Source organism: Vanellus vanellus (assembly GCF_965231255.1).
Source record: "Vanellus vanellus genome assembly, chromosome: 13".
Classification (NCBI taxonomy): domain Eukaryota; kingdom Metazoa; phylum Chordata; class Aves; order Charadriiformes; family Charadriidae; genus Vanellus; species Vanellus vanellus.
The window spans coordinates 18984607-18998531 of NC_138918.1; the positions used below are offsets into that span (position 1 = coordinate 18984607).

At 38.9% G+C, this 13925-nt stretch overlaps 1 protein-coding gene across 1 annotated transcript in view; it reads left to right on the forward strand.

The window, feature by feature from the left end:
* RANBP17 (RAN binding protein 17) overlaps positions 1 to 13925 on the forward strand; it is a gene marked incomplete at its 5' end in the record, with an annotated part of 160550 nt that overhangs the window by 108381 nt on the left and 38244 nt on the right. The window contains 3 exons of the mRNA XM_082490223.1: positions 1437 to 1525; positions 7835 to 7942; positions 10436 to 10518. Of these exons, the coding sequence (XP_082346349.1) occupies positions 1437 to 1525; positions 7835 to 7942; positions 10436 to 10518 (280 nt within the window). The remainder of the gene's footprint in view (positions 1 to 1436; positions 1526 to 7834; positions 7943 to 10435; positions 10519 to 13925) is intronic.

Sequence of the window (13925 nt, forward strand, 5' to 3'; positions counted from 1 at the left end):
GACAAAACGGCACACGAAGTATGAAAATAGGGATGGATATGAAGTTACAATTTTATATTGCACCTTCTCAGTATTGAACACTTCCTCTCTAGTGATTTCAGAGTCCCATTAAAGTTAATGAGAGTTGAGACCTCTCAGCATCTTGCAAGTTCAGGCCATTTTCAACGCACAACAGAAAGGAAATGCAAATATTAAAATACTCCTAGCAACCTCACCGATGTTCTGTAGAGAACTCAATTTATCCTTGGGTAAATCTATGTGCATGCCATCCGAGGCACCCACAAGTACTGGGTCTGTATAGGAAAAGTAGAAATTAGCCCTTGTGTGAGATTACATTTAGCAGTTTAACAAGGCATCAGCCATAATTTGGTCTTTATGCGATCAATTAAAATGAATATGTGAATCTTTTGTATTTCTCAACACTATAAACATTACAGTGTTAGCACCAAGTGGTACATTATTACAAACATTGCTTTTAAAGAGGAAACTCTCTTTTTTTTTTTTTCCGTGCTTCTGTGATTTTTTTTTTTTTTTTTTTTACGGGATTCTGCAGTACTGTGGTGGTTCTGCTATGAAAAAAAAAAAAGTAGTACAAACCCCACCTGCAACACATGGATAAAATTTATTAAAACTTCTTAATTATTGAAAAATAATATTTATGTCTAAGTAAATTGAAAAGTTTGTTTATATTGTTAAAAAATTTTTCATTCACTAGTGTTTCTTATAGATGTCTATTAATTATCCTGAAAATATCCCTTTACTAGGAGCTAATTATCTATGCATAAAATGTTGCCTGCATTTGAGCTGGAAGGGTTCTGAAGTCACACTTGAGTCATTACAGGGAAAAAAGAAATTCATCTCAGAACTAATGTTAATACAGATAGATTTGTGTGGTCTTCTGTAAACAAAAAAGTCGCTTTTTGAAGAAACTTAACTTGGAAAATTGCTTAAAAAAAAAAAAATCCAAACAAAAGATATGTTAAAATAACAGTACAATGAGGATCTCAGTGCAACCTTAATTGTAGCTTGTTATGAGTATCAGTTAGTCTTACACCTCATTCAAAATATTACAAGCTTAAATTAACGTTTTATTGTTATTGTTACTTTAAATATATTAATACAGGAAACACTTTCAAACTTTAATACACAGTATTCATATATTACTTTTTAATTTGCATTATTCATTAGGCTAGTGTATCGAATAATCAGAAGCCTTTCCTAAGCGTTTTGCTAGTGTTATCGCTATAAAACTTGTGGAGATCTTGTTTGTTAAAAGAATCTTTGTGGGTTTTAGGAAAAAAAAAAAAAAAAAATTTGAGCGAGACATTTAAACTAATGAATCAAAATCAGATATGTGGTCATTATTGGCTGATTATTACTCCATCTGCTCTGTGCTAACGTGAAAATCAATTACTGTGTCTCTTTCCCACTGACAGCGTATGTTGATCGGGCTGGCAAGGGATCTTCGCGGGATTGCCTTTGCGCTGAACACAAAGACCAGCTACACCATGCTGTTCGACTGGATGTATCCTTATTACGCGGTGACAATACCCGCTCTGTGCACAGAGGGATACCAGGCCCCTTGCATTAGTTTAATAGTATGGCACAGTGGGGAAGAGGAAACAAAGCTAAATGAACTAATGTGTAATCAGCTAAAATTACAGCACAATGGCAACCATGCAGTTAACTGGGAAGGACCACGGAGAGGTCACTTTTTTGTTGTGTCACACTGCTCATCTAGAAAGCGTATCCAAGTGGTTTTCTTCCCTTCATAAATCCCTAATGTTTTCATAAAAAAAGAGAAAAAGCTGTGTCTTTAACTCCAAACACAGTGTACCTACATTTGGGTTAACATCAAAAGTGCTTAAAAAATACCATACAAGTGCTATCTGGGGAGATTTCTCTCTCTGGTATGAATCATGTCTTTAATTTAGTCAGTTACTTTCTATTTATGTCAACTCTATTAATATCGCAACACCTGCAGTCTTCTTGATCCAGAAGAAAATGGACATCTGCAAACAAAATCAAAATCTTTAGATTGCAGTTTCCTTCGATAACTAATGATAATAGAACTCCATTTGCTTTAAATATTGTATACGTTTTTATGCCAACAAATACAATCGTACTCATGGGAATTTCCTTAATACTATAGAGAAATGTTTTGTATTTTTATAAATACAGTAGCTGTAATTCTCTCTTCAGGCACACAGCCATATTAGTAACAAACTGCTGGAATATATGGGGAAGTAACTGTGAAAATATTTGGTTTATAATTTAGATCTCACAAAGCTATGGAAGATAATGATGTATTTGTTTATTTTATGGACAGCAAAAATAACGTTCAGATAAAATTACGTGCTTTACTAGAAATCAAGCTTTAAAATTTTTCTTTTTTAAGTAAATAATGAAACCCTACTGCTCACTAATAATGGTCATGGTTAAGAAAGAGGAATGCATCAATATAGAATTGCTACTAGGAAATTAGCCTTTAAGGACTGCAAAGCTGTACGGCAGAGCCTGGTCTGATCTGATAGCTGTCCTTGCGTGGTGGGCAGTGGGAGCCTGATGACCATGCAGATAAGCCCTGGTTAAGACCTTCGCAAGCCTGCAGTGATTCTGGCTCTGTGCAGGGTCAGCTTGCAGAAAGTAAGTCCAAAACACAAAGCAGTATCATCTTTATTTCTCTTAAAATCAGTGGAGAGCATCCCTTGATTTCAGTTTTAGAGGACTGGAGGAAAAAAAAGAAAAAACAAACCAAGCAACAACAAAAAAACCACCCACAAACTACTGAAGCCAGACTGTGAATTAGCATCTCATTTTCTGTTGGGCACCATTGGGTACGTTTAACTTCGTTAGTACTGCTTGTGCTTGTGTTACCCTAAAACTTAATAACAAAATGAGGAAGATATGTAAAAGCCGATCAGCGCTGCTTCCATTTCAAATTCTTTTTACTTTGTTTTTCCTAGTACAGCAGGAGTATCATGCTCTTCTCCTGTGCAGAACTGCAGATCTCCAGTTGTAAGAGGAGGGATAACAGATATTTGCCGCCTCTTCATTTGAAAGAAATGGATGTATCCATGGAGGTGGTTTTTTTTGTTTGTTTGTTTGGGTTTTTTTTATACAAGGATCCAGGATATATAATCCTCAGGACCCTTTCCTGATTTTTTTCTAATTAATTTATTCTTTCCGGTTTATAAATTAAGTTTATTTCAAATAAAGAAAAACAGCCTCCAACTTTTGGATTTCATTGTTCCGCGTTAACAATAAAACCAGATTGAAACGTAGCTTTGTGTGGAAGTTAAAGCTCAGGCCTTCTCAGTTTCTTTTCCCTTGCACAGGTTCCAGGTTTTTTTCCCTCCTCACCTTTGGCTGTAAAGGATAAGTGTGTGCCTCTGTTCAGTGAATTTCACCTCGTTTGGCTGAGTCCGGCTTCATCCAGGTATTGATCCAAAGCGTTACAGCAGAATAAGCTGCTATTATCACAACTCCCGTTTACTGGATATAAAGACAGCAAGGTAAACGGGAGAAGGGAGGGTCATATGCCAATTTTATCATAAAAGTTTAAATATCTTTGGATTAACATACTCCTTTTGTAATTTGAAATATATCATCAGAAGATGGTTTTAATAGCAAAGAAAAGCTGTTTTCCAAACCGATTTTATTCTGTTCTGTTTGAAGCCCTAGTATTTCAGTATTGCAAATGGCACATACAGAATATTAGCCAAAACAAATCTGATTTATTTGCATTTGTTCAATAAATAAACAATACAAAGAAGCAGGGGATAAAAGGCTAAGCTTTTAATATACTGAAAGATGTGTATTGAAAACTATCAGAAATAGTCACTTGGAAATTGCTGGTAGAAGAATGAATTGATAAATTTTTCAAGTGATTGCAGGAAATATTTTGGTTCGAAGCCCTGTCCATAACAAAACAAATTACACTCGGTAATCTCTCACCTGAGAGAGTCTTCTGTTTTTTTTTCAGATCGCAGTATTTAGGATTTAAGTTTTGTCCAGTAGATGGCAAAAATGAGCAGAAATAATTTCTTTTAAGCCCTTTTGGTTCAGGGAGGGGAGGAGGTGGAAGCACAGGGGACATCGTCGTATCTTGTATTTTACCATTATGATTGAGTTATTAGGATCCCGGTTTAGAGGTGAATCGTCAGGTATGCTGAAGCTGCGTTAGATTGCCAAATAGGGCTGTTTTGTAGCAGGCTTGCTTATACTAATTGAGTTTCTCTAGCAAATCAGGCTCCTTGGAAAAAGGCCAAAGGCTTTTCATAATTGTATTGACAAGAAAATGAATATGATAAATGGTGTTCATTCAGCTGAGACAAGATTTATAGTTTTCCTCTGGCAAGGGATGAAGAGAAAATACTTATAATAATAGTAAAATTTGTTTTAAAGTTGCATTAGGTGATCTCTCAAAAGACTTCATTAAAATATTTCCAAATATTTTAAGCAGCTTCAAATGTTAAGTATAGCATCTTCCCAAAGTATCTGGTAATGGAAGATGAAGAAAAACATCACGCAAACAAACAAACAAAACAAAACAAAAAAACCCAAAACCCTGGATATGAAAGTCATTTATTCTTCCTGAAATATTGATATGTCAAGCTGTCAATGACGATTCCAGTACCGCAGCTTGGGAAAGTTTATTTGCTTTTTGTATTCATAACATCTGGCCTGCGTAATTTGTAGGTCAGTCCTGAACACGCAGGTGTGGCCCAAAAAAACCTGTGTACTGATTGGAGTAGAAACAAGACCTGGTTTTCTTAACAGTGATGATTCTCCTTATGTATTTCATCCTGCTGTTTACTTCAAGCCTGCCTGGGTAAGATGTTGAATGTTTAATCTGTTTTCTTCCATACTGATACCAGACTGTAGTGGAAGGTCTCGCAGTCAGGTACGTCCGTGGAGATTCAATTGTGAGTTCAGGGCAATACCCACTTTTTTGTTACTTTCATTTTGCGTTTCTTACAGTTAGGTGGTAACCCATAGGCAATTTTTTCTGTGTTCCTCCCAGTTGATTCTCAGTGTTTAATGACTTCTGTTGTCTGCGAAAGAAAAAGGTTGCAATAAGAAAATGGGTTGCGAGAATAAAATTATTAGGTTGTCTCAGAGTTGCAGTCAGCAAGATAGCACACGATGTACGTGCGTGAGTGCATTAAATTGGCTGCCTATATAAACATATCTCTGGGTATAGATACATAGAGACTGAGTTTATAGAAAAGTGATCTGTCATTGAGATGTTTTATCTAGTGGCCATTTAAAAGTTCCACTTGACATAGATCGTGTACTGCTTCAGATGTGGAGCACTAGAACACGCAAAACAACCTTTTCGCCAAACTGCCATTGTTACAGGTTTATCCAAATTTGTATTGCGTTTCTTAACAAAATAAAACCACGTGCAGCAATAAGGTGGCTTGTTCAAAATGAATCTATTTTTGAAGAATTAGATTTTGAAGTTCATATGTTTTAAGGATTCAGGATTAGGTACAAGCTTGAGAGAGCCAAACAGCTGTAGAGACTGAAGTTTCCTAATCACAAGTGACGAGGAGAACGCGTTTTCTCATGAAACAAGGCTGCCTGATCGGCAATCTGTTTGTAATAGCTGTTATTGCCAGTTGCATTGATTCAAACCTCAGTATGGTTTTTTGCAGTTTGAATTCCTTTGAGCTTGAACTGACTGGTCAGGGTAAGTTCAGGACGTAGCCAGATTCCTTGAAGCTTGTGGTTAAAAACACTTAAAAATAATATTCTGTTTAAAACCAATTTATTCCACTTCATTGGATTTATAAAAGACATAATAAATTGGCGAAGCCTTTCTGTTAACCCTAGCTTTTAGAAAATTTGCCTGTAGTTTCCAGTCTTTCCTGGTCAACGAATACGGACTCAGTGCTTAAGTTTTTGAATTAAGATGGCTAATCATACTGGGTGTGTTAGCAGCCTTTGATACTGCTGACTTACATTTTGGTTGTAGGGTTTGGCTGTCATGTTACTCTCTTTTCCGTGAAATCTGCAAAGGCAATTGTTTCCTACCCCGTGGAATTCCACAGTGGGGCTTTGTAGCATGGCACCATCTCCCTTTGTGTACGTGGGGCTACTGGGAGGGCTAAGGAAGAGGCATCACTTCGGGGAATGACGAGCACGGCTCGGTTCAGTGCCTTACCTGACATCGGCTGCATCTCGAGAATAGGGACCACCTCTGTGAGAGTGAGCTGAGCTGGAAGCCCACCTCAGAAAAAATGGAGCTGGCATTAGTGAATTTTTAAAGGTATGAGGTGACGTGGCTCATCTGTGCCCTTTGAGGATATTTTAGATAAGTGAGACTTGAATTTCAATCCCGGCTGATTACTGGATAACTCCACGGTACGTTTAACTCTAGTTTGTTTGATTTAAAATATGAGGAACCCCATCGAGGAGCGAGAAACGAGGCCTAAAAGTATATTTTGCCCGTCAGCCTCTTCTGCTGTACGTAGTTTATGCCTGCAGTGCCTCAAGCAGCTGGCAGCAAAACTGCACAAGTCTTTAGACGGCTGAGACAGGCGGCAGTAGCCAGAATGCCTTCCATCTGTCTGCGCAGCGCTGTCATTCATCAGCAGCACTACGCTGACGGCTTTCGCCTTCACCAGAGCTATAGCGAACTCAGACATGACTGTGTCTGCGTCTCCTAGGAGCGTGGAAACCTTTATGTATTTCAGACTTCTATTTCACAGTCCCATGTTGAGCGCTTGGCCTGTATTCTGCTTTGTAAGGTTCACAATAGTTGTCTTTATTGTCTGAATAGGCAATAGTGTTTGCCGAAGAATAGTCGCTGTTTCTCGTGTGGTTAAATAAAGCAGAATTAGATGGCATGAAACAAAGTTATAAATGAAAAATAAGTTTATTATTAAACAAAACCGTTGACTAGATTAACTAGATCGTGTTTTAATAGCAAATTGTATAGTTAAAAGTCTCTTGATTTAATATAAAAAAAACCTGGTTAATTCTTTGCCTTTCAAGCTGTGCTATCTCATTGCTATTTACCCATCTGCATTCTTATCCAAATAAACTCTCTCTTTCAGCATGTCAGGAAAACTAGGGGGCAGCTTTCTATCAAATCGTTGCATAAAATATTTTGATACAGTCAGGCAATTTGAAGATTTTTTTGAAGTTACATAGCAGAGTCTACTAAACTTATTTTTTTCTGTATTGCATTCTTTTAAATCCTGCTTTAAAAGGATGGGTATCTCTTGGGTGCTGATGAGCAAACAACTCTCCTGAAGGAGTTCTTAGAAATCGTCACTTTGCTGGTCTCCCCCCGCAGTTTGGCTGAACTCTTTTCTTGAATGTTCTGGAAACAACATCATACAATCAAATTGTTCCCAACCATTTATATATCTTATACGATATATAGAATCATAGAATTGCTGAGGTTGGAAGGGACCTTTAAGATCATCAAGTCCAACCATTAACCTACCCTGACAAAAACCACTCCTAGACCGTGTCCCCAAGTACCACATCTCATGTATGAGGTGGCACTGAAGCTTGGGGGCCAGAATTCACTAATACATACTTGAGGGTTAGCTTCACATATACAAACTCCTTTCCTTTTGGTTCATTCCAGCTCTGGTATATTAACTATTTCCCACTTAACCATTAATGTTTCCGAAGGATTTAGTCTTCGAAGCAGAGACTTGCTTAAATGTATGGGTTCTGGCAGCGCCTCTGTCAGAATGAGCTGCAGGGTCTGTATCTGGCCCACCCCTCTGCTGGTGTAGTACAGTTTTAGGGGAAGTTGTTTCGCAAGATACTATTTGATCAGTATACTCTTTAACTCGGTTTGGTGAAGATACCCTGCGTACATTTCTGTTCTGCAAAGAGCTATCGAACTGTGGTACCGTGAACCTGCGTGTACGACCCCTATCTTGAAGCTGATGGCAGAATTCATGCAAAACAGGTAAGAAGCACATGAAAATTATGTAAGTCACGAAGCCTGCAACGGTATGCATTCTCTGTTCCATCATTCCGTGTTTTGCTTATCCTCAGGATGGCTGACTTTGACTTTAAGACTGCTGCTGTTGTATTTTGGAACTAAATTTGCAAGCAGAACTCAGTTTTCAGTGTCATTGTATTGTTTTACCAAAATGGTAGATGTTACAAAATCGGCTGGTAAGGATTAATTACAGGAATATATAGGAGTGACTACTGTGATTTTATATTCACTATTAGTGGAAGTGTATGCTTTAACCAGGGATAAATACGGACTAGAATTACATATCGGAAAATTGTCTGCTGTCAAGACTTGTTGCAGGCTGAGGTTTTGCCTTAAGCCGAGCAGCGTACGTATGTGCCTGTAAAAGCACAACTCCCTTTACCGTTTCTTTTGCAACTCAACTCTTCCAGCCAAAACAGGAAAGAATGGTATCTAATACAGCAATATTTATAATCAGCATGTAGATAACTTCTCCCACACCTAAAATCTGGGCTAAGTAAAAAGGCCCCGAAATTATTCTGGGAGGTGATCTCAATACTTGACATTGCAGTAGTTAGAATGAAATTCCTGTTTTACCACCAGTAACAGAACAATTTATTTTGGGAAATTATCATTACACTTGGAAATATTTAGTGTACTGCCCAAAGGAGGAAAAGATTTTTAAATGAAAAATTGATAGTTAAGGTCTCTGTGCTGTATCTTCACGACCGAAGTAATTAAAAGTTTTCAGCGAAGAAGTATGCGTTCTCGTCCTTTCTCCTTTTGCCTTGCCAATCAAACTTTCAAGGAAAAAAAAAGTTGAAATATTTGAAATTTGAAAAAAATATTTAGTTTAATGTAGTGATGGGAGATCGTCTCCCAGTCAAACGCCAGTGTCTATGATGTGCGGTTAATCCCCGAAAGGCTGCACAAACCTTGAGGCAGAGTTCCCCTTTTCTTTTTTGTGTTGACTTGCCGAAAGTCACTCCCTCTTTGGTTTGTGCCGGCTAATAGCGTCTTTTATCCTGGTAGTAGTATAATAAATTGCTAGAAAAGTTTAACCTGGTTTTATTCATGATGCACAAGCAGTTATACTCCAGTAGCGCTGCAGCTCATTTCAAGGAGGTTGTTAAAGCGTAAGCGCGGAACTCTTAATAACGGTAAACAAAGGCAAAGAGGAGCTGGAACAATAAATCTTATGCAAAAGACAGCTTTTCAAGCTACTTTACATATTCATGTTATTCTTCTACCTATTGGTATTCAGAAAATCTGCCTCGTTCCCTTTAGAAAACATCATCTGGGATGGTGTTTTTTCACGGGCTGTGTACTGCACGAGCTTTTACAGGTTAGATTGCATCGTACAATGTACTTTGACATGGTTAAAATATGTTACACAGTATTGGATTGTGCATTATGCCACCCTGATGTTGTTGATCAGGTGATGTGCTGGTTTGGGGTTTTTTTTTTGCCTCTGCCAGCCATTATCATTTTGTGCATGTGGAATACACAGGTGTTTTATACAAGGCATGTTTTATTCATTTATAAACACCCAGATTTACTCCAGAGTTCGCAGCGAAGGACCCTGCAAATAGGGACTTGGACAACAAAAAATTGGATTTGCAGCAAAGAAAGATACCTGCTGCTGTCTGTGTGATAGGGGTGATACAAGGACTCCCGGTTTGACCAAAAGGGGGTGACTTCCAGATAAGTCAGCCAGGGGATACTCTGGTTGATATCACTGCGGGATGCCCCCTTCCCCTTTCAGCCCAAATAAACACTAAGGGTAAGTTTTTTGCTGAAGTTACTTGGAAGCTTAAGACCAATCTTTGAAGTTAACTTTTAAGCCTGAACTAGAAGTTGGGCTGCTTTATCCCAAAGACAAATTGGCAAGATGCAGTGGGGACTTGGGCAAGGGCTCTGTTGCGTTTCCAGGTTGGGAACAAAGTGGTTCTTGTTGGCTTTGGTCAGACCTGTTGCATCAGGGGAGACAACGCGGGGCAACCTTCTTCAGCTCCGAATGGTCATAAAAAGCACGTGTTAAAATTCGCACTCGGAGAACTGGCTTGTGATTGCCACACATTTTATGTAGCAGAATAACTGGTGGGGATTAGTTTATTTTTAAAAGCTATACAGCTGCAAAAGCAGGGTAAAAGTGAGCCTAACTGCTTGGATTCCGGAACCTTTGTAGCGTTCTGCTGAACTGTGTACGGGCACAAGATGCCCACCGGTCACTGAAAGCTGTGTGTGTATTGTCCGGATGCATTTTCTGGTTAAAATTGTTTTGTCTTTTGTCATAGGATTGTTTCTTTGGCAACATGTGGAGATAAGTAGAGTGCATATCATTGGCATGAAAGCTAGAACTAGTTTGTCAAATAATTGTACCTTGTAATCAGCAAATGTTTTTTTTGTTTTAGGAATGAATCCATTGCAGTTTTCTGCTTCGATGACCATCTGAATATTTTTGCTGTTATTTTTTAGATCACAACGTTTAAATTTTGATGTATCATCTCCAAATGGAATTCTTCTCTTCAGAGAAGCTAGTAAAATGATTTGTACGTACGGTAGGTATTCATTAACGTTTCCGCTGCAGTGTAATTCTTTCCCTGCCTGGTGATATAAAAATCACGTTAGTTCATATTGCTGAGCACTGATGGATTTGTGGAATACGTAGCAGGACTGTAATGCGCCACAGCCGGTATCATCCCTTTGTAAAGCACAGAGCTTACGTGGCAGAGGGTTGGAGCTCATTTACTGTCACAGATCAGGGCAGATTCAGGTCCCATTATTGCTTGGATCGCTTTTTTAACTGGCGTGCCTGTCTTCTAGCAACTGTAAATGTATTTCAGCAAAGATACAAATACTCCTGAGGTGTTTGATCGAGGCTACTGATTGATAGGTGTGGGCGATTTTATGTATTCAAATTATATTCCAGCAGTTCCAAAACATAATAGGACCATAACAGCTTTACCCCAGAGCACTGTTAAAAGTGTTTATAATAAGTTGCTCCATTTTACTACTCCCACTCATGCGTGCAACTGCAACAGGTCTGTGACACCAGCCGTTTATATTACACTGCAACTAATTTTGTAGCTTACAGTTTTGCTTTCTAAATATTTTGAAAGGAACATTACCAAGTTTTTGTAGAGCAGCCTCATTTGTGGTTTGCGTAAACAGGAAGAGCCATAAATGTCCTGATACTTTTAAAGAAAGAAAATCGGTGCATCAAATTTGCTTTTACTGCATTCAGGTTGCTTTTTGGGTCTGGAAACTGTGTGTTACATTGACTGTATAAAAAAAAATTCAAATGTAATTTTGCATTTGATCTGTAGGGCATGGAAACAGTATGTGCAGACTACATATAGCCTTTACTTATGACAGAAAAAATTACACCCAAGTAACTCTCACTCCTTGGAAAATCATTTTCCTGTTTATTTTCAAATACGGAAAGTAAGTAGTAAGCTAGCACGTTTTTCCAGCTGTGTTCTTAAGTAAATTTATTACAACCATTAAGCAAGATAAAAATAAGGTTTTGTATGTATGAAAAGATTCGAGGTAAACTTTTAGATTTTACTGCACGGGTTCTGTTAGCCTTTGTACTTGTGTGCTGTAAGCTTTCTTTTGATGATGAAAAAAAAAGAAAATCAAGTGTAGTTATGATGATGCTTCAGCCGTACTTGTCTTACGGTACCTGATCCCGTTGCGCTTACATTTTCCTTTGTAAATTCTTTTTCTTTATTTCACTCAGCCTTTACTGTCCTTTCTGCAGTTAGGAGAAACATACGGTATTGTTGGGCATCCATTCATCTCCGTTGTGGGCATCAACTTTCTAAACCATGCTGAGTAAACCACGCTAATTGGTTTCAACCTGCTCCGTTCCTAGTTCATGCCTGAAAAATGCTTTGTGAAGAAACCTTTTGCTTTCAGTTGCAGCTTTTATGGTGTGTATGGGAAGTTCATAAAATTCTCAGCCCTAAAGTATCAGTAGCTCTTGCATGTAAGGACCGGACAACATTTTACGGCTCATGTTAGAATTTAATTATGCAACGTAAAAGGAAGTTTCAGGACAGGGCAGATTAAAGATTTAAAACTACGCAGTGGAGCCGTAGAGCCTGTTGAAGCCTGTGTGCAAACACCTGTTGCCCTCTTTGTGAAATTATGTGAAAGATAGGGTTGCATGGCATCTATCTGGAGATGTGTGCCGCAGAAAGAAGTGAAACCACCTTAAGAGCGCTCTCTCGCGTTCTCCCCTCTTCTCTTTCATCACTGTTTTCCTGTGGAAGAATGACATTTTACTCAACACAGGTTTAAGAGGAGGACTATTCTTAATATCCTCCGAAAGAAAAATTTAAAATTGCCTAAAAATGGAGGAAAGGCATAGATGCGGGAGAAAGCCTCCACTCAATATATGTATGTATTTTTTTTCATTTTGATTTTGAAGCACGTTCATATCATCATCGGTGTCCGAAAGGCTCCCATCAGTGATCTTCCCGCTACTTAGGTGTGCCATTTAGACGAATTGTTCAGGTTTGCTCTTTCTGTGAGTGATTGCCAATATTTATTTTGGGGCTGGACTCGCTGCAGAGCCAACGCAAAAGACCTCCCGGTGCAGTGGGCTGAGTTGGTGGCTCGGAGCAGAGATTTCCAAGGGTGCAGCTGGCTCTGCGCTGGCACAGATGGGCAGCGCGGGCCAGCCTCTGGCCGCGGCTCAGCTGCGGGCGCTCTGATAACCAGCCCGGATTAGCTCCGTTGCAAACTGTTCCGGCTGGTTCTGAAGCGGTCACTGACTTACAGTCTGGGAAGGTTTTACTGCCCACTATAAGTATTTCAAGTTACTACAATTAATCAGCTTTGCATAATCGCTGTTAAGATTTTGCTCTTTTGTCGCCAATTACTAGTTTGAGATTTTCATTCCAGTGTACAAAAGGACATAACTCTTCTGGAAATGCGTTGTACGGATTCATTACTTTAGTTATGTACGATCTTTTGAACATAGAAATGCCTATAAAATTATCGATATTAAGGGATTTTGCATTAGTTTCAAATGCCTTCCTGAAAATCTTAATAATTGGGCTTTTAAGGAAAACTTGAATCCATAATACTCTATGGCTTTTTTTAAAATGTATTTGTCTTTTAGACGTATGTAATCTTGGCAGACATCTGGGGGAAAATAAACAAGTATACAATAATAAAATTCACTTTGGTGTCCTTGAGCAATGTTTCCGGCCCCACATTCTGAAAAATTTTGTGATTCAGTTAAAAGAATGAATACGTACGTGCCTTGCAATCCTTGGGTTCGGCTTTCAAGTTTTCTGCTGTACCATTACTGCAAGTAACTTAAAATTCTGAACATAGTTAATATTCTCATGTTCAGCATGATTTTATGGCTGAAGCATTAGAGAAAAAAATAGAAGAGACACGTTAGATGTCAAGAGATGACAACAGAGAGCATATGCTCATTTCTCTTACCAAGTCAGCCCAACCTCTTGTATGTGCCTGCAGCTTGTAGTCAGCTCCTCAAAGCTGATCAAAAAGACACTGGAAACTCAAGATAGATTTGATTGAAATCTATACTATAATAATTGCCTTTTTAAACCGAGAGAAATAGGAAGTGGTGACATGAGACAGAGGGGGGGGGGGGGAATAGAAGCCAACCTCTCTTTCTTTCCATCGCACTGTCCTGGTGGGACGATCCTTCCTTTCAGTCTCGGTGTCAGTTAATCCGTTGACCGAGGGGGTTGCCATAAAGTCCCCCCAAACTCCTCTCATCCCTCAGAAGTTCTTCTTTCCACCACCTGGAGACCTGGCTGTGTGTGCCCCTCTTGGTGATCCCTCTCTGAAGGCCAGGCTTCCAGCTCTGCTTGCTGCCTCTCACCTCTCCTCCTGGCCATGCCCAGGACAGCGGGATTTTCCTTCCCGTAGCTCAGCAGCTTTCCAGCATCCCTCTCCTGTGACAGTGTAGCCTAGCCTG